The sequence below is a fragment of the Natrix helvetica genome (assembly GCF_964273705.1).
Source record: "Natrix helvetica genome assembly, chromosome: Z".
NCBI lineage: Eukaryota > Metazoa > Chordata > Lepidosauria > Squamata > Natricidae > Natrix > Natrix helvetica.
The window spans coordinates 31,256,753-31,282,386 of record NC_138554.1 but is presented as its reverse complement, the minus strand read 5'-3'; the positions used below and the strand labels follow the sequence as shown (position 1 = coordinate 31,282,386).

Here is a 25,634-nt window from a genome sequence, read left to right as displayed (position 1 = left end):
CGTGCAATAGTTTATGTTTCATTTTGTGTCCAAACTCTACTACAAACATTGATTGTATTTGGTAGGATACTATCTTTTCCAACTGAGTTTTCTTTTTCTTTTTTTTGCTGATTGTTGGATAACAGGATTTATTAATTAATTCTGCTCATATTTGACGTCTTTTGTTTAAATGTATTTAACACTGATATAATTGTTTGTTTATCAGCAAGTGAATATCAAAATAGCAGTCATGTTGTAACTTAAGTTCTATCATTTTCTATTTAATATATGTACTATAATACTATGTTATTAAATACATGTTTAATAAACTTGTGTTTATGTAGTAGTTTAAAAGCTTTTTGTGCTACTAATTTAGCTTAATTTGATAGGGAAATTGAGATAAAAACAGTGCCATCATTTACATAAACATATACATACTCAGAGATTATGCAAGGAGGAAATGTGTGTTCTCAACATTTCCAAGTAAGAGATATAGCAAATTATTTTTATATTTACTGGGTAGATTTACATTCCCTTTCTTCTAGAAACACATGGGAATTCTCCAATTTTCCAACACTACCACAAACCAACAAGAGTTCAGACAAATTATGATGGATCCAGTTCTCCTGAGTTAGCTTTCATTGATGAAAATGGACCTAAACCAACTTTGTTCTACCCTTAGCCAATGGTTTTGGTTACTAAATGATAACACAACTTGAAATAGGAAAGAAGGAAAAATGGTTGGGTGTTCCTACTTTAGTAGAGATGGATAAAAATGGGAAACAGTGTACTCTGAAATAACCATCCTACATCTCTTTTTTCCATATTGTGATCCTCTGTTCATTCCATCCATGTTTTATGTTTCTAGATGTTTTCTATTCTCACCACATATCAAAATGCCACCTCCAAAATTTAATCTAACTGAATCTCTCTCCTTTATTTTCTTGCAGTTATACCAGCTTTGTCATAAATAAAACATGGAGAATCAAACCACAGTGCCTTATTTTTTGCTTCTGGAATTCTCAAAAAATCGGCATCTGCAGCTTTTGCATTTCTTCTTTTTCTTTCTGTTATATCTGACAACTGTAACAACAAATCTTCTGATCATCTCTGCCGTCATTATCGACCATCGACTGCACAGCCCCATGTACTTCTTTCTCATGAATTTGGCACTACAGGATCTGGGCATTGTTTCAATCATTGTCCCCAAATCCATGATCAATTCTCTCATGAACACAAGATACATCTCATACTTTGGCTGTGTTATTCAATACTTTATCTTTCTCTCTTTTGAAGCCTCGGATTTTTCACTCCTGACAATCATGGCATATGATCGGTATGTTGCCATTTGCCATCCATTGCATTATGAGATAGTGATGAGTTGGAAATACTGTACTGAAATAATAATTATAGTGTGGGTTACAGGTATTTTCTATGGAATGTTGCATACCACTGGCACTTTTTCCATCCCTTTTTGTTCTAATGTGGTCAACCAATTCTTCTGTGAAATGCCACAGTTGCTAAAACTATCTTGCTCTGGCAAAAATCTAGTTGAGGTTGGAATTATTGTGGCTAGTGCCATTGTTTTACTAGGTTGTTTTACTTTTATAGTTATATCTTATGCAGTGATATTCAAGACAGTGTTAAGAATCCCTTCTGAAAAAGGAAGGGGAAAAGTCTTATCCACTTGTATTCCCCATCTTACGGTAGTGTTTATGTTAGTGTTAAGTGGATGCATTGCCTATCTGAGACCTTCCTCTAACACTGCTTCTTACTTAGATATTGGATTAACTGTTCTGTATGCTCTCCTTCCTCCAATGTTCAATCCAATCATCTATAGCATGAGAAATAAGAATATCAAATGTGTCCTTTCTCAACTGTGGAAATTTTGATAAATTATTTTAATGTTATTTATATTTATATTTTTTCATTATTTCCTTCTCTTAATAAAGTAATAAAGGTAGGAATGGATAGTTGGAATAGAGGCAAATTCTACTTGTCAAACAGGAGAACCATAGAACTCAAGATGTTATTTGCAAAAATCCTGAATCCCTAATTTTTGTCAATTTAGTTTACCAATGCTAAATATGGATATTTGGTAGCTCTGGAATTTCACTGGCTTGGGAAACTTACTGGGGAAAATGACATTGTGGTTTTGATAATGACCCCTTGTGATAATTCTACTGATACTACATAATTCTATGTAGTAACATAGAATTTTATCCTGAATTTTATCCTGAATTTGAATAGATGTCATCCTTTTGAGGTAGGCCAGCCCAGAAACTTGTCAAGTGTAACTGGAATTATTATTATTATTAAGAATATTAATAGCCACACTGTGTTTAAGTATGGCTTGTAAAATAAGAAGAAGATAAAATGCCAGCAAGGAGGTTTTTTATTCTGAGGTTGCCCAGAGCCAATAAGAACTCAGGAACTAAACCTTCCTGAGGTCATCAAGAGTTCCAGGAAACCAAATCCATCAATCCAATTAAATAAGACTTGCAGTGCCATCAAAGGCTATATTTTCACCCTTTCATGTATAAATGGGAGATTTTAATGTATATAGAATTTCATAGAATAACAGAGTTAGAAGGGACCTAGGGGAGACAAGTTTGACTTCATCTATATCTGTACAGTTGGCTTATCTTGCCTAGTGTAGAACTTTATATTTAATGGATTTCATTTTGTCAGGTAGGGCCTAATGTTCATGTCGGTCAGGATCCTTTTGGATTTTGAAGCTAGTTACTGGAGTGTTGGACATTCTGGCCAACTTGGTGTAAATTTGATGAGTTTCCCTTCCATTTGTTAATCTACATTATTTATTTAGATATTGAAGAGCACTGGGCTTAAAACTGAACCTTGGGGTATTCCAATGTTGATGTAGTTCTGTTGACAATTATACACTGAGTACAGTTTGTCAGCTACCTACAAATACATCTGGTGATGATGCTGTCTGTCCACAAATTATGCAACAGTAGTGTTGCTTGCATCATTATAGAACCTGATGTTATCAATGAGGTTACTCCTGCTTATGGATGCGGCTCTTTTTGTTTCTACCTGCTTAGCTACCAGGAATAATAACTAGACCCAAACATGAAGAGGTCAATTAGCTGTTTTATTTGTCAAGTCTATACAAAGGAATCTTCTCAAATTGACAGTTGGCACCTGGCTGAGAGTAGATAAGTGTAAGGTCCTCGGCTTGTGACCGGTCCTTAGTCCTCAACTTATGACCGGTTGCAAGTCCTCAACATATGACTGTCTGGCAACCAAAGGCTCAAATGCGTCTGGTTGGAAGTGGACTTTTTGCTGTGTTACCATTGGCTGCTATGCTTGACAGCTCTGTACAAATAGCTGTCAAGCACAGCAAGGTACTGAACTGTTCTGTAGTTGCTTTGAGCTTCTTCTATTGAAAATAAAAGCTGTTCCATTTACCTCAGCAAGTCTGACACCTCGTCCTTGTGTTCAGGCTTCAACAATAAGGTCCAACAGCATTCAAAGGGGGTGAGGATGTCAGACTTTGCCCTCTTATACCACATAGGGATTCCTGACTAATTCCCCATTTGACTCCTCCCCCTGACTCAGCCAGTCTCTTGCCTACATTAGCAGAGTGTATGTACCTTGTGTTTTCCAATACATCCTCAAACCTTCCAATGGTACGCTCAGCTTTTCTTCATTTTCTAGCTATTTTTCCATTCGTTCCAGTAAAAGCTGCAGAATTGTGGGATACAGAGAGCCAACCACCCTAGAATCTGCCTCTGGGTATCTTCTTATGCTTGTATCTTACTCTGTGCATTCCTCAAAACTTTTTGATTACTTTTTAATGCTTGCAATTTTTTTTAAATAAAAATAAAAACACTGAAATAATAAAAATGCTGAAATCTCTTTCTTGGCCATATGGGTTGTAATGGCTTCCTCTGGAGAAGTGGCAGAGAACACAGGGGAAAAATTTCTCCTGATTGAAGGGAACAATATATTGCTGAAAACAAAAATTAACAACAAAACTCAGTATGCATATACTGATTTTCTAAAGCATATGTCTCCATTGCAGCCTTTCTAAATTTTATTTAGAAAATTTGTGTTTCTTCTGTCAGTGTTCTTATTGTTTCTATAGATTTACTGTATTAGTCTATTATCAGTATTTTATAGGCCTCTATGAGATTACATTATATCTCATTTTATGAACCATGTTTTAGGTCTGCATTTAAAATGTACTCAAGCAGCCAAATGCACCTGAGAAAGGAGTGTGGCTTGAAATATAACAATAAACTATCATCTTGTTTGTTGATTGCTCCCACCACCAATTCCACTGGTTTCTATGATGTTATTGCAATTCATTAGGTTTCTATGGGTTTATTTGAACAGTTTTTCTTCCTCTTCCTTTTTTATTTTTTCCAGAATAATATGGGATAATAGGAATCTTAAATATATGTAACTGTCTTTATAATGGAGCATGTTAAGAGTTCTGTAAGAGGAAAACTTTAGTGAGGAGATTAAGGGTTTGCAAGAAGAAGCTTAAATCACACATAGCCAAACCACAGAATTGAAGACAGGAAGCTTAGGCAGGAAACGTAGATAGATTTGCCTGTGACCTGCATAGCAACAGGGAGGGGGGCTGTGGGCTGTCAGAAAATGTAACCAATCATGAAATGTCACAAATATATACAAAAGTAACTGCATTAGAATCCTTCGGGATTCAGTCTCCTGCTTTCTTGTGTAGCGACTGAATCTATTGCGCAATAAACCTTTTCTGTTTGATCCCGGAATTCTGTGTCAGTTCCTATATTCCATAATAAATGGCAACCCAGATGGGACTGATAGGAAGAGGCCACTGACCTTCCAGAAGGACTGCCCTGGTGGGCAATCCCTGTCCCAGCATTTGAATCTCCAAGCCGGCTCTGTAGCCCTTGTCTACGGGGAGACTTCATTGAAGGGATAGAGGACATGCCCGCCAGCGAAGCACTCCAGTCAAGGATCCACAAGGGACAAACAGAATTGGTCCTTTGGTCCGCGGACAATTGAAGATGCCTGCAGGCAAGTATAAGTAAAGGAAGTGTACCTACTCCCGTTTGGAGTGGAAGAGGGGACTGATCACCCCCTAGGAGACAAGGTGGCGTCCTAAAGTCTCCATTGTTAGGATTGTGTGGGTGGTTAAGCCATTGCAGTTCCCATGATAACCATGAGCGTCCAGCTTCGTGGGTCAGTGGCAGTGTATTAGAACATGGGTGGTAGTAGCAGCAAGGGAGGTGTCTCATGGACACCCCTTCAATGTATGTTAGATAACTTCAAAGATGGTTTTTCTAGGGACTATGGAGACCCAGTGGCTACCCCGTTTGAACTAAAAAAATTCTGTGAATCAGAATGGCCCACCTTCGGCGTAGGGTGGCCAAAAACAGGGTCGGCGAACCCAGAACTCATGTCAAGAGTTCATCAAATAATGACGGGTGATGGACACTGGGACCAATTTCCCTATATTGATCAGTGGCAAATTAACATAAAAGAGAGACCCCCTTGGTTAATCAATTGTCAGCCAGTTAGAGTCTGTTTGATGAAGTCAGAAAAGGGGGAGGGGGAGAAAGAAAACCTTAGTGCCAAAGATTCTAACTCAGGTTGATTGGGAGGAATTCCAACGACCCCCTCCGTATTCTACCCAAGTAAAACCAGTAACTCCCCCTGCAACAAAAACTGAACCGGTTCCTGTACAGCCTGAAACAGAGAACCAGACGAAATCTAAGTCAAAGAAGAAAATAAAGAGAAGTGCCTCATGGTCTTCAGCGGGTTCTGAAGATTCTGTGTCAAACCATACTAGAAGTAAAACAAAGGCCAGGGGTGACACCATTGCCCCTCTTGCAGAAATAATTGTATCCGTGTTAAATCAAATGATTGGACCCCCATCAGAAAAATCAATAACAATACAAGGAGTAACAGGAAATTTGAGTTTAAAGCCTATCTCGAAACCCCTTAAATGTCAGATTGGAAGGGGAACGGTCACTCACCAATTTGTATACATACCAGAGTGTCCGGTGCCTCTCCTGGGATGAGATCTTTTAAATAAACTAAAAGCTACGATCTCGTTTGATCAGGAAGGTCAAAAACTAACTGTTCAGCATCCAGTTGAAGAAATGTGGAGACTGCTAGTAATGAAGGATGTTGAACAAGAGGCAGACTGGAAGTTATTCAATGTAGCTAAACTTTGGGCTGATGATAATCCCCCAGGTTTTGCTAAAAATGCAATCCCTGTTGAAGTTCAATTAAAACCAAATTCTTGCCCAATAAATGTCCCTCAAAGATACCATTCAGTAGAAGCTTTACAAGCCATACAAGAATTGATAGACAAGTATTCAAAGGCTGGCATTCTAAGAAAGACCAGGTCTCCATGGAACACCGCAATTTTGCCAATCCAAAAAAAGTCAAATGGACAATGGATGCCAGCACAAGATCTAAGGCCCCTGGACAAAGAAGTAGTGACCCTTCACGCTTTAGTACCAAATCCATATGTTCTATTGAGCACAGTGCCATCTTCTGCAGCATGGTTCCCTGTGGTAGATTTGAAGGATGTTTTTTTTTTACCATTCCCCTGGCCAAACCAAGTCAAAACCTATTTGCCTTTGAATGGACAAACCCTATGAATTGAGTCAGGAGTCAATACACCTGGACTCGCTTACCCCAAGGCTTCAAGAACTCCCCAACATGTTTTGGAGAAGCTTTAGCATCTGATTTGCAACTAACTCACTCAGCCAGGAGACTGTTGTTTACAGTATGTTGATGATGTCCTAATTACGGGGGGAAATGAAGGAAGTTGTTTCCAAAACACAAGAAACTTATTACAATTGTTAGAAGATTGTAGTTATAGGGCATCAAGAAAAAAAGAAAAAAACACAATTAATAAAACAGGAAGTCACTTATTTAAGTTATAATTTGGGAAGGAGAACAAAGAAAGGCATTCCAAACACTAAAAGATGAACTCATGAAGGCTCCAACACTAGGCTTACCAGATGTCACTAAGTCATTTAAATTGTATGTAGATGTCCGGAAGGGAGTTGGAGTTGGAGTTGTAACTCAAGACAGTAGACAATGGAAAAGACCGGTAGCTTATCTGTCTAAACAACTGGATGTACCAGCCCAGGGTTGGCCACAATGTCTTAAAACACTATACTTTTGAAGGAAACTAACAAACTAACCTTCAATGCTCCAGTTGAAATCCAAACCTCCCATGCCTTGCAGACTATTTTGGAACATAAAGAGCATTTATGGATTAGTAACCAGAGAATGTACAAATATCAGGCTCTTTTGATTGATAATCCAAATGTAACTTTACATCAATGTACCACGTTAAATCCAGCAACACTTCTACCACTCCCCGATGCTTCTAAGCCAATACATGACTGTGTCCAGACAATTGAACTGCTGTATTCTTGTAGACCAGATCTGGCCGAGGTACCATGGCCACATGCAGACTACACCTGGTTTACAGATGGGTCAAGTTTCATGCAAGAAGGAATTAAAAGAACTGGATATGCAGTAGTGCCCCGGCTGCAGAAATCTATGCTTTATATAAAGCAATGATAAAAGCAAAAGGGAAGACCTTGAATGTGTACACAGACAGTAAATATGCATTCTTAACTATACATACCCATGCAGCCATTTATAAAGAAAGAGGCTATATGGATTCATCAGAAAAGATCATACAACATGCCCCTCTTAAAAAAAAATTGATCGAGGCAGCCCAGTTACCAGCCCGTTTGGCAGTCATCCATTGCCCTGGACATCAAAGGACGGACTCTCCAGTAGCAAAAGGAAATAGGAGGGCAGACATAGCAGCCAAACATGCTGCAATACAAGGACCAGATTACTCAGAAGAACTATTTGGAAAATTGTGTTACTTGAATGATTTCATTGAAAAATCAGATCCTACATACACCCCCATGGAGGAACAAAAACTATAGTTAGATTTACATGCCACTTCATTGAAAGGCTGGTGGGACCTTCCAGATGGAAGGATAGCAGTCCCTTTAGCTCTAGCTGTCCCATTAGTACAACGTGCCCATCGTGAACATCATTTGGGGAAAACCTCCCTGTTACAACAACTGGAGAGATCTTTTTATATTCCGATGGCAGCTGCAATTATTGCTAGAGAGTGTAACCAGTGTTCCATATGTGCTCAAGTGAATGCAAGTGGCAGGGACTTTGGGGTCTGGACTAATGAAAAGAACCACCGGGTTCATGTCTTTTCCATGAACGTGTGTATGTGTGTGGAAGAAAATGAGGTTTTCTTTTTATGTGGAAAAAAATGCATATTTGTGTTTACCAACCAATTGGACTGGAATATGCACGCTGGTACATCTTTTTCCTAAAATGGGTGCTGTCAGTGGAGAACATATGATTCCTGTTCCCCTCATGGGGCATGTTCAGAAACGAGTGCCAATCTTGATTCCCCTATTAGCCATCATGGGAATAGGGACAGCGGTTGGAACAGGTGTAGGTGGACTGACAAACTCTGTAATACAGTTTCAACAATTGTCAGAGAAATTTCAAGAAAGCTTGAACCAAATTGCTGGATCTACCCATGCACTGTCAAATATTATATGCTTATTATATGCTTGCTTGCTTGTTAAGAAGTATTGAATGTTACCTATTTACTTAACTGAAACAGACAGATAAGAAGTAGTGGAAGTTTCTGCATGGAAAAACTACCAAAGGGGGGAATAATATGGGATAATAGGAATCTTAAATATATGTAACTGTCTTTATAATGGAGCATGTTAAGAGTTCTGTAAGAGGAAAACTTTAGTGAGGAGATTAAGGGTTTGCAAGAGGAAGCTTAAATCACACATAGCCAAACCACAGAATTGAAGACAGGAAGCTTAGGCAGGAAACGTAGATAGATTTGCCTGTGACCTGCATAGCAACAGGGAGGGGGGCTGTGGGCTGTCAGAAAATGTAACCAATCATGAAATGTCACAAGTATGTACAAAAGTAACTGCGTTAGAATCCTTCGGGATTCAGTCTCCTGCTTTCTTGTGTAGCGACTGAAGCTATTGCGCTTTTCTGTTTGATCCCGGAATTCTGTGTCAGTTCCTATATTCCATAATAAGAAGGTTTGACTTTTCCACTCCTGTGTTAATGAACAGGGCTTAGATGGGCTTAACTAACACAGTCCTCAGCTGTTCTCCTAGCTGTGGTAGGCAGAATAGAGAGTGGGGTTTCTTAAAAGCTAGAGGTGAAAGAGACTTCCATGTAATGAAACATAATTCGGGGATATCTTCTCACTTAATAAAGGTAATGTTTCACCTCTCACAATTTGGAGTGCTGGAATCAATGGAGCCTGAACTCTGTTAACATTATTCTGAGATATTGTTATTTTATGGGATAACTGCTACTGAAGCTTTTGGAGATAGCAATAAAGTTATTAATGGCCAACTATGTTAAGAAGCACAAAGAAGTCAGTTTTATTTCCCTTTTCGCAGTCTTGGTTTCTAAAAGGGAGGCTGTTTACATTATGCTAGAAAACTATGTTGTAAGGGAAATTTCATCTGGTTCAGTTCCAAGCTGGAGAAGGACGTTGAAATCAAAATGGAATCTAGAGGTTGATTGGAAAGGAGGCCCATTTATTGGTGAACAGAACCATCAGGATTTATGGTTCTGGGCAGCTTACAAAATGGAGTTTAGAGTGGGTGGGTTTTTATGCCTTCTGGTTTCCTATGGAGTCATGTAGGCATCTATAGGCAAAAAGGGAAATGCAAATCCTAAGTGTCTGAAGTAGTTTTGTCAACATTTTGCTTGTTGCTTACCTGAGTTTCTGTCATGACCCAGTCTTTCTGAATTGATTATCAAATCTGCCTTAGTAAAAGTTGGGCACTTCAGTTTTTATTTGGGGCAGTGAAACTCGGGCTAGTTTCTGCCTCCTTAAGATTTGTTTTTTATTTTTCACTTGTATTTTAGGGGAAATATTTTATCCTGCCTTTTAAAATATTTTCCAAAGTATTTCTTTCTTTTGGAGCGGGGCGAGGATTCCCATAGTTAACACGAATGGCAATTTTTGAGCAACACATTTGATAAAGGCATTTATGCAGGAAAAAACAAGTTAGTTAGCCAAAGCAACAGTTCTACAAAACCCATATTGCAAGTAGTACAGAGTCCACCCTAAATAGCCCTCAGTTTTGTATCTTATAGTAGTTTACCACTAACACCCCAATCTATTTAAATTCATTATTATCTCTCCTATATTCCAGTGTGCATATGTGTGTGTGTGTGTGTGTGTGTATGCACACACACACACACACACACACACACACAAACTTTTCTAGCACTATCCCCCTTCCAAAAACTCTGTGAAAAGAAGCTTCCAGTTCACCTTTGGGACACAGACACACACAAACACGCCTAGCCAAGGTCAGGCTCTTCCCCTGGTTGTGGCATTCAGAATAGAGGGTGAGATGTTTTAAAAGATAGAGGTCAAAGTGAATCACAAATGATTAAATATGTGTCAGGGGTTTCTTCTCACTTGAATGTGTTTCACCTCTCATAATTTACACTGTAGCCCTCATTCTGTTAATAATCTGAGATATTATTATTGCATGTGATATGATAACTGGTCCTGGAGGAAGCTATTGTGTTCTTAATGGCCAATTATATTAATGAGCATACATGTCTGTTTTATTTATATTTGCTAAATGTGTCAATAAGCCCACAGAAGTCATTTTTATTTTGGTGCACAAGTCTCTTGAGAGAAATAAAACAAAATTGATAAACATTCAAAGAGAAATATCTATGACTACAGGGAGATGTTTCACTACATGAAAATTAGTAGGACAGCATTGACAGTGGTAGAGAGAGATTTGGAGGGATTTCTCTGTAGACTTTTAAAAAATGAGTTTACATATTTAACTTTGGTACCTTTTCCATATGATAATTATGAAGAATAAGAAATAGTTATAATCAGCAGAAATTTGAACCAAACCTTCATGCATGAACTGATCACTAATAAAAGTATTAGTGTTGGCAAAGTTATCTCATCATCTATCTGTATATAGTAGAAAAAATGCACGGTAAGATTCCTATATCTCTTTTTATTTCTCTGTTTTTAAACAAGTTAAATATTATTGCCTGAAATGTGTTTTGCATTTGACACTTGAAAAAAATGCTGAGATGTCAGAGTTCAGAGGTACAATAGGTTGTGTCTCATTTTCTGTCCAAACTCTACTACGGACATTATTGGTTTGTACTGAATGCAATACTGCCTTTTCAAGTTGAATTTTCATTTCCTTCTGATTGCTGGAAACGGGAAATTAATTTATTGGCCAATATTTGAAATCTATTGATTAATTATATTTCAAAATAGTATAATTGTGTCTTTATCACCAAATGAATACCAAAATTTTTATTTAACAATATGTCATTAAACACATTTGTATTAATTTTATGTATTACTTTCATGGGTTTTTATCCGTGGTGAAATTATTTTTTTTTTATTACCGGTTCTGTGAGTTTGGCTTCGTGGACATGGTGAGCATGGCAGGGTAAGGATACTGCAAAATCTCCATTCCCACCCAACTCTGGGATCAGCCAGAGGTGGCATTTGTCAGTTCTCCGAACTACTCAAAATTTCCACTACTGGTTCTCCAGAACCTGCTGGATTTCACCCCTGGTTTTTATTCTATTATTTTTTCCCAATATATGTTAGAGAGAATACCCTCCAAAAATGCCCACCATCATCACTTACCTAAATTCCCATAGAGATATTATACAAGGAGCAATGTCTGCTCTTTCCAAGTAACAGACATAGCAAATTATGTTTATTTTTTATTGGTAAAATTTACATTGCCTTTCTTCTAGGAGTGCAAAGCACCATAGGTAGATTTTTTCCACAATTTCCCAACACTACCACAATCCTGGTGTGCAGACACATTACAATGGGCCTAATTATTCTGAGTAAACTTTCATTTATGTAAATAGACTTGAACCAGTGTTGTTCTGCTCTCTAGCCAATGCTTTTGATAACTACATGAGACAATACAACTGAAAAGAGGATAGAAGGAAAAATGTGAGGTTGGCAGTTGGCCCTTTAGTTCAGGTGGACAAAAATTGAAAAAAGTATTTTTATCCTCATCCTACATTCCTGTTTTCTTTCTTCTGATTCTCTTTTCATTCTATCCATGCTTTATTTTTCCTAACGTTTTCATATCTCAACACATATCAAAATGCCACCTACAAAATTTTATCTAACTGAATTTTCCTCCTATCTTTCTTTGCAGTTATGCCAGCTGGTCATAAATAAAACATGGAGAACCAAACCACAGTGCCTTACTTTCTGCTTCTGGAATTCTCAAAAAATCGACATCTGCAGATTTTGCATTTTTTCTTCTTCTTTCTGTTATATGTGGCAACTGTTATAGCAAATCTTCTCATCATCTCTGCAGTCGCTTTTGACCATCGACTACATAACCCCATGTACTTCTTTCTAATGAATTTGGGTCTGCAGGACGTGGGCATTGTTTCAGTCATTGTCCCCAAATCCATGATCAATTCTCTCATGGACACAAGATACATCTCATACTTTGGCTGTGTTACTCAATACTTTCTCTTTCTCTCTTTTGAAGCCTCTGATTTCTCACTCCTGACAGTCATGGCATATGATCGGTATGTTGCTATTTGCCATCCCCTGCACTATCAGTTGGTGATGAATTGGAAAAACTGTACTGAAATAATAATTCTAGTATGGGTTTCAGGTCTCCTCTGTGGAATGCTGCATACCACAGGCACTTTTTCCATCCTTTTTTGTTCTAATGTGGTCAACCAATTCTTCTGTGAAATTCCACAATTGCTGAATCTATCCTGCACTGGCTTAAATCTAATTGAGGTTGGAATACTTGTGGCCAATGTCATTGCTTCACTAGGCTGTTTTACTTTTATAGTTGTATCTTATGCAGTGATATTCAAGACAGTGTTAAGAATCCCTTCTGAAAAAGGAAGGCAAAAAGCCTTATCTACTTGTATTCCCCATCTTACGGTAGTGTTTATCTTTGTATTAAGTGCATGCATTGTCTATCTGAGGCCTCCCTCTTGCACTCCATCTTACTTAGATATTGGACTGACTGTTCTGTACGCCCTCCTTCCACCTCTGTTCAATCCAATCATCTATAGCATGAGAAATAAGAATATCAAATGTGTCCTTTCTCAGCTGTGGAGATTCTGACAAATTCTTTTTACATTGTTTATATTCTATTCATTATGTATTTTTTTTATTTTTCCTCTCTTTTCATTTACTCATGTGAAAATATGGCATAATGTGCTATGTGGAATGGAGGCAAAGTTTAGCCAATGTCCTCCACTTCTAATTACTGTCAATATACTTTACATATGCTAAATAGGGATGTCTGGTAGCTCTGGCATCCTACACACTATCATTCTTTATGTTTAGTGACATGAATATCAAAGTGTAATGTGACTGGGGGAAATAGGTAGCAATAGCACTAGCAGTTAGATTTATATAGTGCTTTACAGTGCTTTGCAATCCTCTGTAAGGTTTTTAGAGAATCAGCATATTGCCGCGAACAAACTGGATCCTCATTTTACCCACTCAGAAATATGGAAGGCTGAGTCAACCTTGGGCCAGTGACATCCAAACTGCCAAACTGCTGGCAGCCAGTGATCAGCAGAAGTAGCCTGCAGTAATGCATTCTATTCACTGTGCAACTGCAGCTCATAGTAAAATGCAGAAGTAAAATGCCAAGGAGCTTAATATATGTTATTTTTTTATGTGTTTTCCTGTATGAAATGGCCCCCCTCTAGTGCTGGTCCCGCTCATGCTTTAAGAAGAGACTGGACTCCTGCTTGAAAAGGGGGTTGAACTAGAAGACCTCAGCAGATATAGTACATACCTTTTTTAATGAAAATTATCAGTACTTTTGATCAGTGATGTCATCAAAGTAAACACGCTGATTAAGTCACCAGATCATGCCCCTAAGCGGAAGTGACGTGCACAGCCCCCACCTTCCGGATGTGACGTGCATAGCCCTCCTCCCTGGCTGGGATGTGCATAATTGACCCCACGTGGTACAGGGTTCACAAGGTCATAACCCTAGCCGGATATGTTGTATTGGCCTAAGCCCATCATGATGAGTAGCCCTAACAGATAAGGCGTTGTGCAATATCCTAGCCCTATTTTTTCAGATAAGACTTGTTGAAACTTACCCCATCAAGAAAGATGGCAAGATTCTATGTACATGATTAGTTTAACCCTAGATTAATTCTATGGACATTCAAGGGGGGAGGGGGAGTTGTGAAATAAAAAATGTTTTTTATTTTTTTATTTTATTTGTAATTATTCTCATTAATTCTGCATTTAAACCCACTTTTTTCCCTAGAAGGTATTTATTTCTAGGCAATGTTGGTTTTAATTTTTGTGGAGACAGGGATCTGCATTTAGCCCACCTTTCTTTCTAAAAGGTATTTATTTCTAGGTTGATTTAAAAACATTTCCTTGAAGCCTGAGGGAAAAAAACACAGCCCTTTTAAAACCTGCAGCTGGTTTTTACCTTTGTAGAATCTAAAGACACATATTTTGCCAATTGCACACTCAAATACTCATGTAACCGTTTTGAAGCCCGCCTACAGGAAAAGACAAAGACTATTAACAGGAATTAAAATGTTCACAAGAGGAAACCCACCAGATTGCATGCAGGGGAAATGCCCTGGCATGTCGCACCCACCTGCCAACCTGACCCCCTGTGATTCTGGGCATGTGCAAGAGACATGTGTGGGACATGCCCCGGCATGCCTTACCTACCCACCCACCCAGCCCACTCCCCTGTGATTCTGGGAATGCGCAAGGGCCATGCCAGGGACATGCCTGGGCATGTCATACCTCCCATGATTCCGGGCATGCCCAAGGCTCACTTGTCGTTACAAGAACTGGGTAGTTGCCTTAATTTCAGCAGTCTCTTGAATATGGCAACCTCAGATTCCAAACATGTTTTTAAAAAAGCAGCAAAACCCAGCATTGCATGCTCTGACACAAGACCCCAACCGCCAGAATGCAACAAACCCTGTTGCAAGGGTTATGATAAAGATTTTTTTTATTCAGACCTGTTTTGCACAGCTGCAGCATGATGTGTTGCAATTTTAACGATAATGTGCAGAGTACTTACCGAATAGTGTGTGAAACAGCGAATGATGCTTCACTACCTCCCAGCAATGGTAAGTAAATATGTTTTTTAATGACATTGTAAATGACTCTGGAGTGGATAACTCACTAACAAGATGTGATTTATATTTTGCAGACTCCAAAATAATAACTCCTAGGCAGCAAACTCTTCATGACACCCCAATTTTATATTCCAGTGGTAATTACCGTGGCCATAAAGCTTCTGCAGATTTTTATGATCTAGACTATAACTGAAATTCTGAGCTATCCCAGAGACCACACTATCTACCCAGTGAGCTAAAGAGCTGCAATTTGTTTAAAGACTGGTTTGCTTGCGGCTGCGGACATGATTTGTGGAATACATACTCAACGAATTGTAAAACAGCATGTTATGCACCTCTATATTCTGCTTCTGAAAGTAGTGATGAGGGCTATTTTTCTGATGGAGGGGGCATGACCCTTTGAACTCTGTATAACCAATAAAAGATTGTGTTAATGTCAATGCATGACCCATTTGTCAGTGTTCTTTAAATATAATGATTCATGAAAAAGTTCTAAGCCATATTTATTATAATCTAGGATATGTAGGGAGTTGTGGAGGAGTAAATGCCCTTTTTCAGGAAGCTAGAAAACATGATAAAAACCTGACCATGAAGCAAGTCAAGACGTGGCTGTCAGGGCAAGATGCTTATATGCTTCATAAGCCTGCAAGAATTAACATTCCTAGAAATAAAACAGTAATGTCTGGCTTACATCATCAATGGCAGGCCAACCTCATAGATGTCTCCAAAATTTCTAAAGAGAACCATGAAAAAAAATACATCTTAGCAGTTATCAATGTGTTATCTAAATATGCCTGGGCCTCCCCTTTATCTGATAAATCAGGGAGAGAAGTTACATCTGCCTTCCAGAATATCCAGACAGATGCTGGTAAAGAGTTCTTGAATACACCGCTGAAGAAACTTTTAACACGTTATGGCATTCATCATTTTGTCACCCATAGTGAAACTAAAGCAGCAGTTATAGAGAGGTGTAACAGAACCCTAAAAAACAAACTCAGGAGATATTTCACAGCTAGAAATACCCATCGGTATGTGGACATTTTGGCAGACATTCTTCAGGGGTACAATAGCACTTACCATCATAGCATTGGGACTGCTGATAAAGCCGTAAATTTGTCTAACAAAAGGGATGTGTGGCTGAGACTTTATGGGGTAAGTTTAAAAAGTAAAAAAAAAAAGGAAAAATGTCTTAAGGTGGGGGATCATGTCAGGGTATCTAGACTGAAGGGGAAGTTTGAAAAGGGCTATCAGCAAACCTATACGGATGAGATATTCATCATCAAAGAACTGTGGACAAAGGGGGAAAGAGTGGTGTATAGATTAAATGATTACACAGGTGACCCTGTAGAGGGAGCTTTTTACTTTGAGGAGCTCCAAAAGGTTCCTGCTGACCAACAGCGTATATACAGAATAGAGAAAATTATCCAAAAAAAAGGGTGGGGGAGAGGCAGAGAGTTTCTAGTCAAATGGAATGGCTGGCCAGAGAAGTTCAACAGTTGGGTTAAGGCTACTGAAGTACAACATCTTTGAAATGTCAGATTTTTACATCACCCTCCCCAGCAATGCATCAGCAGAAATTTTTCCCCAAAACAAAAATTCTAATTTTACTATTCAATTAGTGAGATCATTGGATCTTCCAGGGTCATGGGAAGTAGGTCTAGCAGAGATACAGTATCTGCATAGTTGGCACACATTAACGTCTCCTGGATATTTTGAAATTGCTAACGAGAAAAAGAAATGGCATTTTTCTTTGAGAAGCGGGTACTATAATAGCATCCAACAACCGTTAGAAAATATGAACAAACTTATACCAAATGCCATGGATGGACCCAAGACAACCCTACATTATGATTCAATGGGTCGAAAAATTAATCTTAAAGGAGATGAACCTCATACCATTCTAGTTAGCGGAGAACTTGGACATCTGTTAGGTATGTTCCCTGGATTCAGCACCTTATATGTTTACACAGACATTGTAGAGCTCCAGATAGTATGTGACTTCTATGTGCCATTACTATGCTGTGTGTCTGTGTGGGGGCAAGACAATGATTTCATAACTATGACCTATGACCATCCACATTATGTGCCAGTCAGCAAACATCACATTGATATCGTTACTATAGAAAGCAAAACCAACCAGGACAAAAATGTGCATTTTTATCATGGGAAGGTGATTGTCAAGCTTCATTTTAGGCCTCAGAAAAGTGAAGGACTTTTTGAAAAACAGTGCCTTTTTTGAGGCGAGGATTAGAAATCATAAAGCCGCATGTGAAATCTGCTGCCAAAAACATTGCCAGAGATGTTGCAGGGCATCTTGTATCCCATGTTGTTGAGAGCGGGCAGGATGGATCAGGGCTGGTCATAGCCAGGAAGAATTACGCATTGGGCCCGCCTATTCCATTTAAAAAGAGAAGACTTGTGAAAAAGTCCCGTCATACCAAGAGGAAACGTGCGCAGAAGAGGAAACCCTGTGACAAGGAAGACATATTCTAATACATTATGGCATTTTTTCATTCTGTTTCAGAGGAATGTGTTAAATCTGAACTGGATCTTTTTCAACTGGTGCCTACACAGACCAGTACTGAAAACAGTACCTATATTGAGATCCCCCCTTTATCAGCGCTAACGCCCAATGCCCCCCTGGAATTTTTCATCACGGGGCATGGTGAGCATTACACAGATTTAAACAACACCCTTCTGTATGTGAGTTGCAAGATTATAAAAGATGACAGGTCGGATATTGATGATGGGGCAAGTGTGGCCCTGGACAACTACCCCATAGCATCACTGTTTAACCAGCTGGATGTTACCTTGGGAGATCGGCTCATTACACAGAGCCATCATTGCTATTTGTAGGGCCATAATTGAACTGATTCTCAACTTTGGTGGTGATGCATTGGGCACCCAATTTACTTCTGGTTTTTTTTTTTTACAAAGATGACTGGACCTCATGGAGAGTACTCTACTGACTGTGGCTGGGAACTCTGGTTTCAAAGCGAGAGCGAGACACACGGCCGGTAGTCATAAATGGGACCTGCTTGGGCCTCCGCATAGTGATCTCTTTTTTTCAAGACAGACTGCTAATTAATGGCATAGATGTGAAAGTCAAACTCACAAGAAGCAGAAATGAATTTTGCGTGATGAAGGATGGCAATGAGAATTACAAAGTGCAACTCCTGGCTGCTTCTCTCTTTGTAAAGCATGTAAAAGTAGCCCCGGGAGTGCGCCTTGGCCATGCAGAAGCTTTGCTCACCTCCAATGCCAAACACCCCATTGATGGAGTGGGGATGAAGGTTTACAGCATTCCCGCAGGTAGTCTTGTGTGTAATCAGGAAAATCTATTTCTGGGCCAACTACCTAAACAATTACTGATTGGGTTTGTGGACAATGCAGCTTTTAGTGGGGATTATGAAAGAAATCCATTCAATTTTCAACACTGCAATGTCAATTTTTGCGCCCTGCATTGTGATGGCGAACAGATCCCCGCAAAGCCTCTTCAGCCCGATTATGAGCATGGTCTTTTTGTGAGAGAGTACATGCAGATGGTGCAAGCAACAGGCAAAGGCATGAAAGACAGACCGATATTAATCAGCTGAGAAGAGTTTAACCGAGGGTATACTTTGTATTGTTTTGACTTGAGTCCTGATCAGGGATGCTCTGAGCACTATTCATTGATCAGGAATGGTAACTTCAGAGCCAAAATTAGATTTGCACAGCCCCTCCCCAACACCGTTAACATGATACTCTATGCAATCTTTGAAAACCTTATTGAAATAAGTCACACAAGGAATGTACTTTTTGATTATATGTGAGTATGGATACACAGCAGCTCCTCCACTTGTTCTCTGGAAATACTACCTTTCTAGGGGTTTACCCTTGTGACCTGTTACCCAAGAGACAATCTCCAAAAGACTTTTTGGATTAATTGTAAACACCCATCCTCACGCTCTTCCTGGTGAATACTGGCTGGCCCTCTACTTCCCATCTCCCGGATATGGCGAATTTTTTGATTCTTATGGAAGACCTCCGGATAGCCATGACTTTCCTGGCTCCATAGTGATGTTTTTAGAGCAGCAAGCTGAGAAGTACACATTTCACCAATGGCAATTGCAACACCCCAGTGCTGTGACCTGTGGACAATACTGTGCCTTTTTTCTACTGAACCGTACTAAAGGAGTGACCTATGAAAATATTTTAAAGATGGACAGCTTCCGGTCCCCGAAGGCGACAGACCTGTGTGTCTGCTGCTCGTCTCTTCGGTGGGCTCCTATTAGGAGCACAGGGGGCCTTAGAGGGGCTTCCTGCTGTAGGGCAGCTTGTTGGGACCCCCTGGGTTGGCGGCAGCCGCATGGGGGTCTCCAACTTCGCTCCAGGAGCCGGGGAGCATGGGGGGTGCATGGTGGCATTTGCTATCACTGTGCGCCTTCGCCGAACGGAGCCTGGAAGGAAACAATTAACCAGATGCTACAGCTGAAGTGCGGTGAGGTGGGAGGTTTCCCTCAATCTATTTTAAATCTATCTAATTGATGAACAGCAGCCTTCCGAATTTGTGGATTCAATCCTTTGAAGTGTTAAAATTGGAGGGGGGGATTTTCCACCCTCGCTCAGAAAAGCGGCATTCGGAATATCTCTCCCTCTTGGAGGAGAGAGAGAGGGTTAAAAGTTAACTTTCACTTCCACTAAGCAATGGGAGAATGACTTTTTCAACAATTGCAAGAGATGACTGCTGAGTTGATTCTTTTAAACTACTTTTTGGAAACTTTGGATATGTTGCTTTCTGATCCCCTGTGAAGGCGGAGCCAAGATGGCCAACTTCCTCCTTCTTCTTTACTTTTATGAATGAATCCCCTTTGAAAGGATTTCTGGCTTTATATTACCCTACACCCTACACCCTAGAGATCTCCTGGAGCCTCTCTTTTTATGTGGTCCCCTTGGATTTGGAACATTTGATTTTTATTTTTATTTTGGCTTGGAGCTGTATAGGAAGACTAACTTTCACTTCTGGGCTTGTTTGCCTCACGATCTCTCCCAGCTGTGCATTCCACAGACGCCATTTCTTCTGTGTAAGACTTACAGCTATCTCTGAACTTAACATGGGTCCTAAAAAGCTACCTCCTGGCAAGGCATCCTCAGTCCCAAAATCTTCCACATCTAGCCCAATTACTCAACAGAAAATATTTTAAAGTTGTACTCCAATGCCGATATTAAAAATGATCAAATGGTAAAGCTGTTTGTAAAAACTATAAAGGTTGGGAGGGAGCTTGGAACCTGTAACCGTCACCAGTGCATGGAGGCATGCATGCCTTACTGTAAAATAAAAACAAAGACTTAAATGTTTTTTATGTGTATCACTGTGTTTTTATTCATTTTAAAAATTGAGCCAGTCATCAAGCCTGAGCCGACTTCTAGGTTTTATTGTCCAAGGGCTAGTGGGGGTGCCTGTAAACATAGGCTTCTGAGCCCCAAGAGGTGCTGTCATAACAGAGTCGGGGCTAGCAGCAGTTTTATCCTTAACAACCTGAGTATCTTTCAACTTCTCTATTTGCTCTTTAAGAGCAGTAGACCCCAACACAGAAGTTGGAACATTCACGTCAGCCATAGCATTCATAAAATCATCCCATCCTTTAGGTTTCCACTTCTCAGTAGGGGCTTGGTGTTGCGAGGCACCTTTCACCAAATCTAAAATATTAGTACCAGGAATAGGTACACCTTTGTATAAAAATGTACCACGATCATCCCAGGTTGAGACGTCCTGGTGTTGTTTCATTTTGTTCAGCAGAAGTTCTGCATTTTTCCTATAACGAGCGCTCAAACCGCTTAGGATATCATCCATAGCTGTGTCCTGTGGAGTTGGATGTGGCGGCTGTTCTGGTAATGTTGGAAGTGGCTGAGGTTCTCCCGGTGGATAAATGAGATTCAGTTTGTCCTTTTCAGACTCATTTTGCCTGGTCAGTCTTAGACACCTCTGCAGTACAGAATTGTAGAGCTTAATCTTGTCATCCTCACTCAAATCATGCCTCTGAAGGATGTTGCACATCTCATCATCGAACCGGTTAGTGGCTGTAGTCCCCATAGTAGGCGTTCTGCCCTGTAGCTGCTCCGTCTGATGACGTGAAACCAGATACATTTTCTCGGCATGGTCCATGGTTTATCCTGCTAACAGACTAGTCAACAGAGGAATAGCCATGCCTAGTAAGCGACCTATAAAACCACCTGACTGAAGTATGATCTGCTTCTTCTTTTTGAGTGAAACCTTTCTATCACTCAACTTTTTAATGACACCCTTCTTACTCTTTAGGGACCAGAATTCTGAAAGTTTCAGAGGAAGATTTCTTTTTAGGGTGTTCAGTGCTATTTCTGCTATTGACCTCACCAGGTCATTATTAGCCATAAAATGGCTTTTCTCTGTCTTGGTCCAGCCTTTACTAAGATTTTTAAAAGCCCCCAATTTCTACGTAACCTCTCTGACATCTTAAATGAACTAGCACTAAGGTAACAGAGCTACAACTTTTTACTCTTCTTCTTCATTGTGTAAACAGTAGGCCAATCAGGGGGGAAGAGACCTGTTCTTAGCCTAAAGGATTCTGGAGTGGTGGCTGACAAATCTACTAATAGGTACCCATGTGGTTTGTGAGTGGCATCTTGGAATACTTCTAAAAAATACTTTGTGTTAGTGGGGTACATCTGCCTGGCCAGTGTGACAATTTGCATCTGATCACGGGGGCTTTTGAATAATACCAAATATTTGGAATTCAGAGCTAATGTCCTCATTTTCTTACCTTGAAAAAACAGGTTTTGTAGTATGAGAATAATGCTCAGGTTTCTTTTGTACTGTGTAAAAGCCTTTTCTATTTGGTCGCTGTTACCGGCAGATGGCATGAGATCATCTATCACAGCTAAAGTTATTTGATTTGGCGGAAACAAAACATCTTCAAAAGAAGACGGAAGACCTTTCATAAACTTAATTTAAGGGAATTTATTAAGCAGTTCTTTGTACAGAGGTTGCCAACAGCTATAAAACCATACAATATTTTGAGGACTTTGAGACAATACCACATCACCATGTTTTAACATTTGTTTGATAAAAAAAAGATTTGCCAGAATTGGACGGTCCACTTATAATACAGGAAAAAAGGTGTACAAATTGTGTAATGTTTTCCATAATCCTTAATAACCATAAGGCAGTGTACAGTAATCTTCACTCTTTAATAACCTTTTATTATACACTACGTTTAGAGTTTTTCGGAGGGCCCTCGTTTCTAGGCTCCACTATTTCTTAACCCTGACAATCCCCAACTGTTCTACCCTGATCTCTTTTTCTCTCTCTCCATCAGACAGACGATAATCATCTACCAACTCTTTCAAACTGTCAAAGTTAACTTTACTGCTATTACCACAATTTAGCATGATTCCCCTCAAGTTTGCCACCACTTCACCATTGGACAAAGCATAAGCATACGTTTTGGAGCTGGCTGCAACAAACTCTGTTATCGTAGTGCTGGTGGAATTTCACTTGTCAGTTGGCCTAAATAATCACCCAAAGGGGGTGTCATGCCCCCTCTCTACTTACAAAGATGATTGAATCGGTGTCATGGTACAGACACCTATCACCCAGCCCCTCCAGTAGTCTGTATAATTCCAGCCGTGCATACGCACTCGTAAAGCTGGCAATGAATACATTAGTGCATGTGGATTTGGTGGGGTGGTTCTTGGCTGTTTTCCATGTCACGATGGCTGTCTCTGTATCCACAAACTCACAAACAAATTGCAGCTCAACCCAGTTCTTGTAATGACAAGTGAGCCTTCCGAATGCCCAGAATCATGGGAGGTATGACATGCCCAGGCATGTCCCTGGCATGGCCCTTGCGCATTCCCAGAATCACAGGGGAGTGGGCTGGATGGGTGGGTGGGTGGGTAAGACATGCGGGGGTATGTCCCACACATGTCTCTTGCACATGCCCAGAATCACAGGGGGTCAGGTTGGTGGATGGGTGTGACTTGCCAGGGCATTTCCCAGACATGCCTGAACTTCTGGATCAGGATGCCCTACGCACAGTCACTCATGTGCTGGTGACGTCTCGCCTAGACTACTGTAACGCTCTCTACATGGGGCTTCCCTTGGGACGCGCCCGGAGACTGCAGCTAGTCCAGAACGCGGCCGCGCGGGTTGTCATGGGGAGCTCTAGATACTCCCATGTAACACCACTCCTGCGCGAGCTGCACTGGCTACCTGTGGTTTTTCGGGTGCATTTCAAGGTCCTGATTACCATCTTTAAAGCGCTCCATGGCACAGGACCTAGTTACTTGCGGGATCGCATCCTCCCACATACATCCCTGCGGCCAATCCGCTCTCACAGGGAGGGGCTTCTCCAGGTGCCGTCCACTAGGCAATGCCAGCGGGTGGCGCCAAGGAGTAGAGCCTTCTCTGTGATGGGCCCAACCCTCTGGAATGACCTCCCCCCCGATATCAGAACCACCACAGACTTCCGCTCCTTCCGACAAAAATTGAAGACTCACCTGTTTCGATTAGCTGGCCTGGCATAATTATAATTGTGACAACTGTTACCTCCTGGAAACATATTCTTACCTGGTTATTTATAGGGTACGGTTTTAAATTTAACTGATTTTAGGGTTTTTAGAACCATATTTATATTCTTCTGTACAGTTCTTTTAAATTTTTAACCTCCTCCTTATGTGTATTTATATCTGTATTTATATTTGTATTTAATACTTGTTATTTGTTGTGTGGACTGTACACCGCCCCGAGTCCTTTTTGGGAGAGGGGGCGGTCTAGAAATGCGAAGAAAATAAATAAATAAATAAACAAGACTTATCCCCTGCATGCAACCTGATGGGTTTCCTCTTGTGAACATTTTAATTCCTAATAATATTCCTTGTCTTTTCCTGTAGGTGGGCTTCAAAATGGTTACATGAGTATTTAAGTTTGCAATTGGCAAAATGTGTGTCTTTAGATTTTACAAAGGTAAAAACCAGCTGCAGGGTTTAAAACGGCTGTATTTTTTCCCCCCCAAGCTTCAAGGAAATGTTTTTTTAAATCCGCCTAGAAATAAATACCTTTTAGAAAAAAAAGGTGGGTTAAATGCAGACCTGTCTCAACAAAAATTAAAACCAACATTGCCTAGAAGTAAATACCTTGTAGGGAAAAAAAGCGGGTCTTTCATTCTTGTATTTTAAAAAAGAGGAGGGATGTTCAGAAAATGGTGGAGAGCCCTGCCTTATCAGACTTTTATTCCCAATCCAAAGTAATCTGATTTGCAATCTTGTGACCAGAGAAATAATGACAAGAGATACTGGTGTCAGATAAAAGTCCTGAATATTGCTTATCAACTAAGAGTTAAAATGGATTTTTTTAAAACGTACCAAGGAAAATGTAGGAAGGTTTGGGGAGGGGGGGCAGAAAAGGAGTTACCACTAGGTTTTGAATTCAGAAATATTAGAGCCATTGTGCTATTAATATACTAATGGTAAGAATAGCTCTAAAATACATTAAAAAGCATGATAAGCAGTGCCTTAGTTGAAGGGGTAATGGACTGCTGAGATTAGCCTACAACAAGGCTAATTATTTGAGATGTACAACCCTAGAAATGATATAACATAGAAACTGGATAATGAAGATAAACCTATTGGTTTTTGTATTCTTCATAAAGATGTTATACATGTAAATCATGTTTGGTTTCTGATGTTGTCCAATAGAAACTTTAGAGAAATCATTCCAATTCATAATTCTCACAAGTAATCTGCGATGCTAAATACAGAATACATCAATCAACTCAACTCTTCTGGGTATATCTCTCTGGAATATTTGTATAGATTGAAGATTATAACTTGGATTATGTTGAAGGGAGACAGAAGCAAAAGAGATGCTCAGTTTGTCACAGACAATTTTTCTTTTCCAGGGCAAGACTCTACAATGGAGCAACTCTAAGCAGGTAAAAACTAAAATAAGAAAACTGGAGGCAAAACAGATCATAGATTAATGATAGTTAGATGGATGGATGGATGGATGGATGGATGGATGGATGGATGGACGGACCGACCATACTGACAGGCAGGCAGGCAGGCAGGCAGGCAGGCAGGCAGGCAGGCAGGCAGGCAGGCAGGCAGGCAGACAGACACAAAGAGAGAGTTAATAATTTGGAATCATGATAATTTGCACTCCTGGAATGCAATATAATTTTGTAATATAATTATACAACTGTTTTGATTAAATTTGTCTCAATTTTTCACTTTTCCAGGGAATGCAAACAAAAGCAGCCAAATGAATATAGGTATATTTCAAATATGATTCTTTCTGATAGCTATGTTGTTCATGCTGATAGATAGATAGATGGATGGATGGATGGATGGATGGATGGATGGATGGATGGATGGATGGACCGACCATACCGACAGGCAGGCAGGCAGGCAGACACAAAGAGAGAGTTAATAAT

The 25,634-nt window shown here is 39.9% G+C and overlaps 2 protein-coding genes across 2 annotated transcripts; both read left to right on the top strand.

Moving 5' to 3' along the window:
• Nucleotides 1-956: 956 nt before the first annotated feature.
• On the top strand, nt 957-1,871 carry LOC309381886 (olfactory receptor 14A16-like; the record flags this gene model as incomplete). The annotated part of the gene is made up of 1 exon (XM_081933202.1): nt 957-1,871. The coding sequence occupies one exon, from the start codon at nt 957-959 to the stop codon at nt 1,869-1,871; it is 915 nt and encodes a 304-aa protein (XP_081789328.1).
• Nucleotides 1,872-12,256: 10,385 nt separating this feature from the next.
• LOC309381884 (olfactory receptor 14A16-like) lies at nt 12,257-13,171 on the top strand (the record flags this gene model as incomplete). Its single annotated transcript, XM_081933200.1, has 1 exon — nt 12,257-13,171. One exon carries the CDS (start codon nt 12,257-12,259, stop codon nt 13,169-13,171), a length of 915 nt encoding a protein of 304 aa, XP_081789326.1.
• Nucleotides 13,172-25,634: the final 12,463 nt, after the last annotated feature.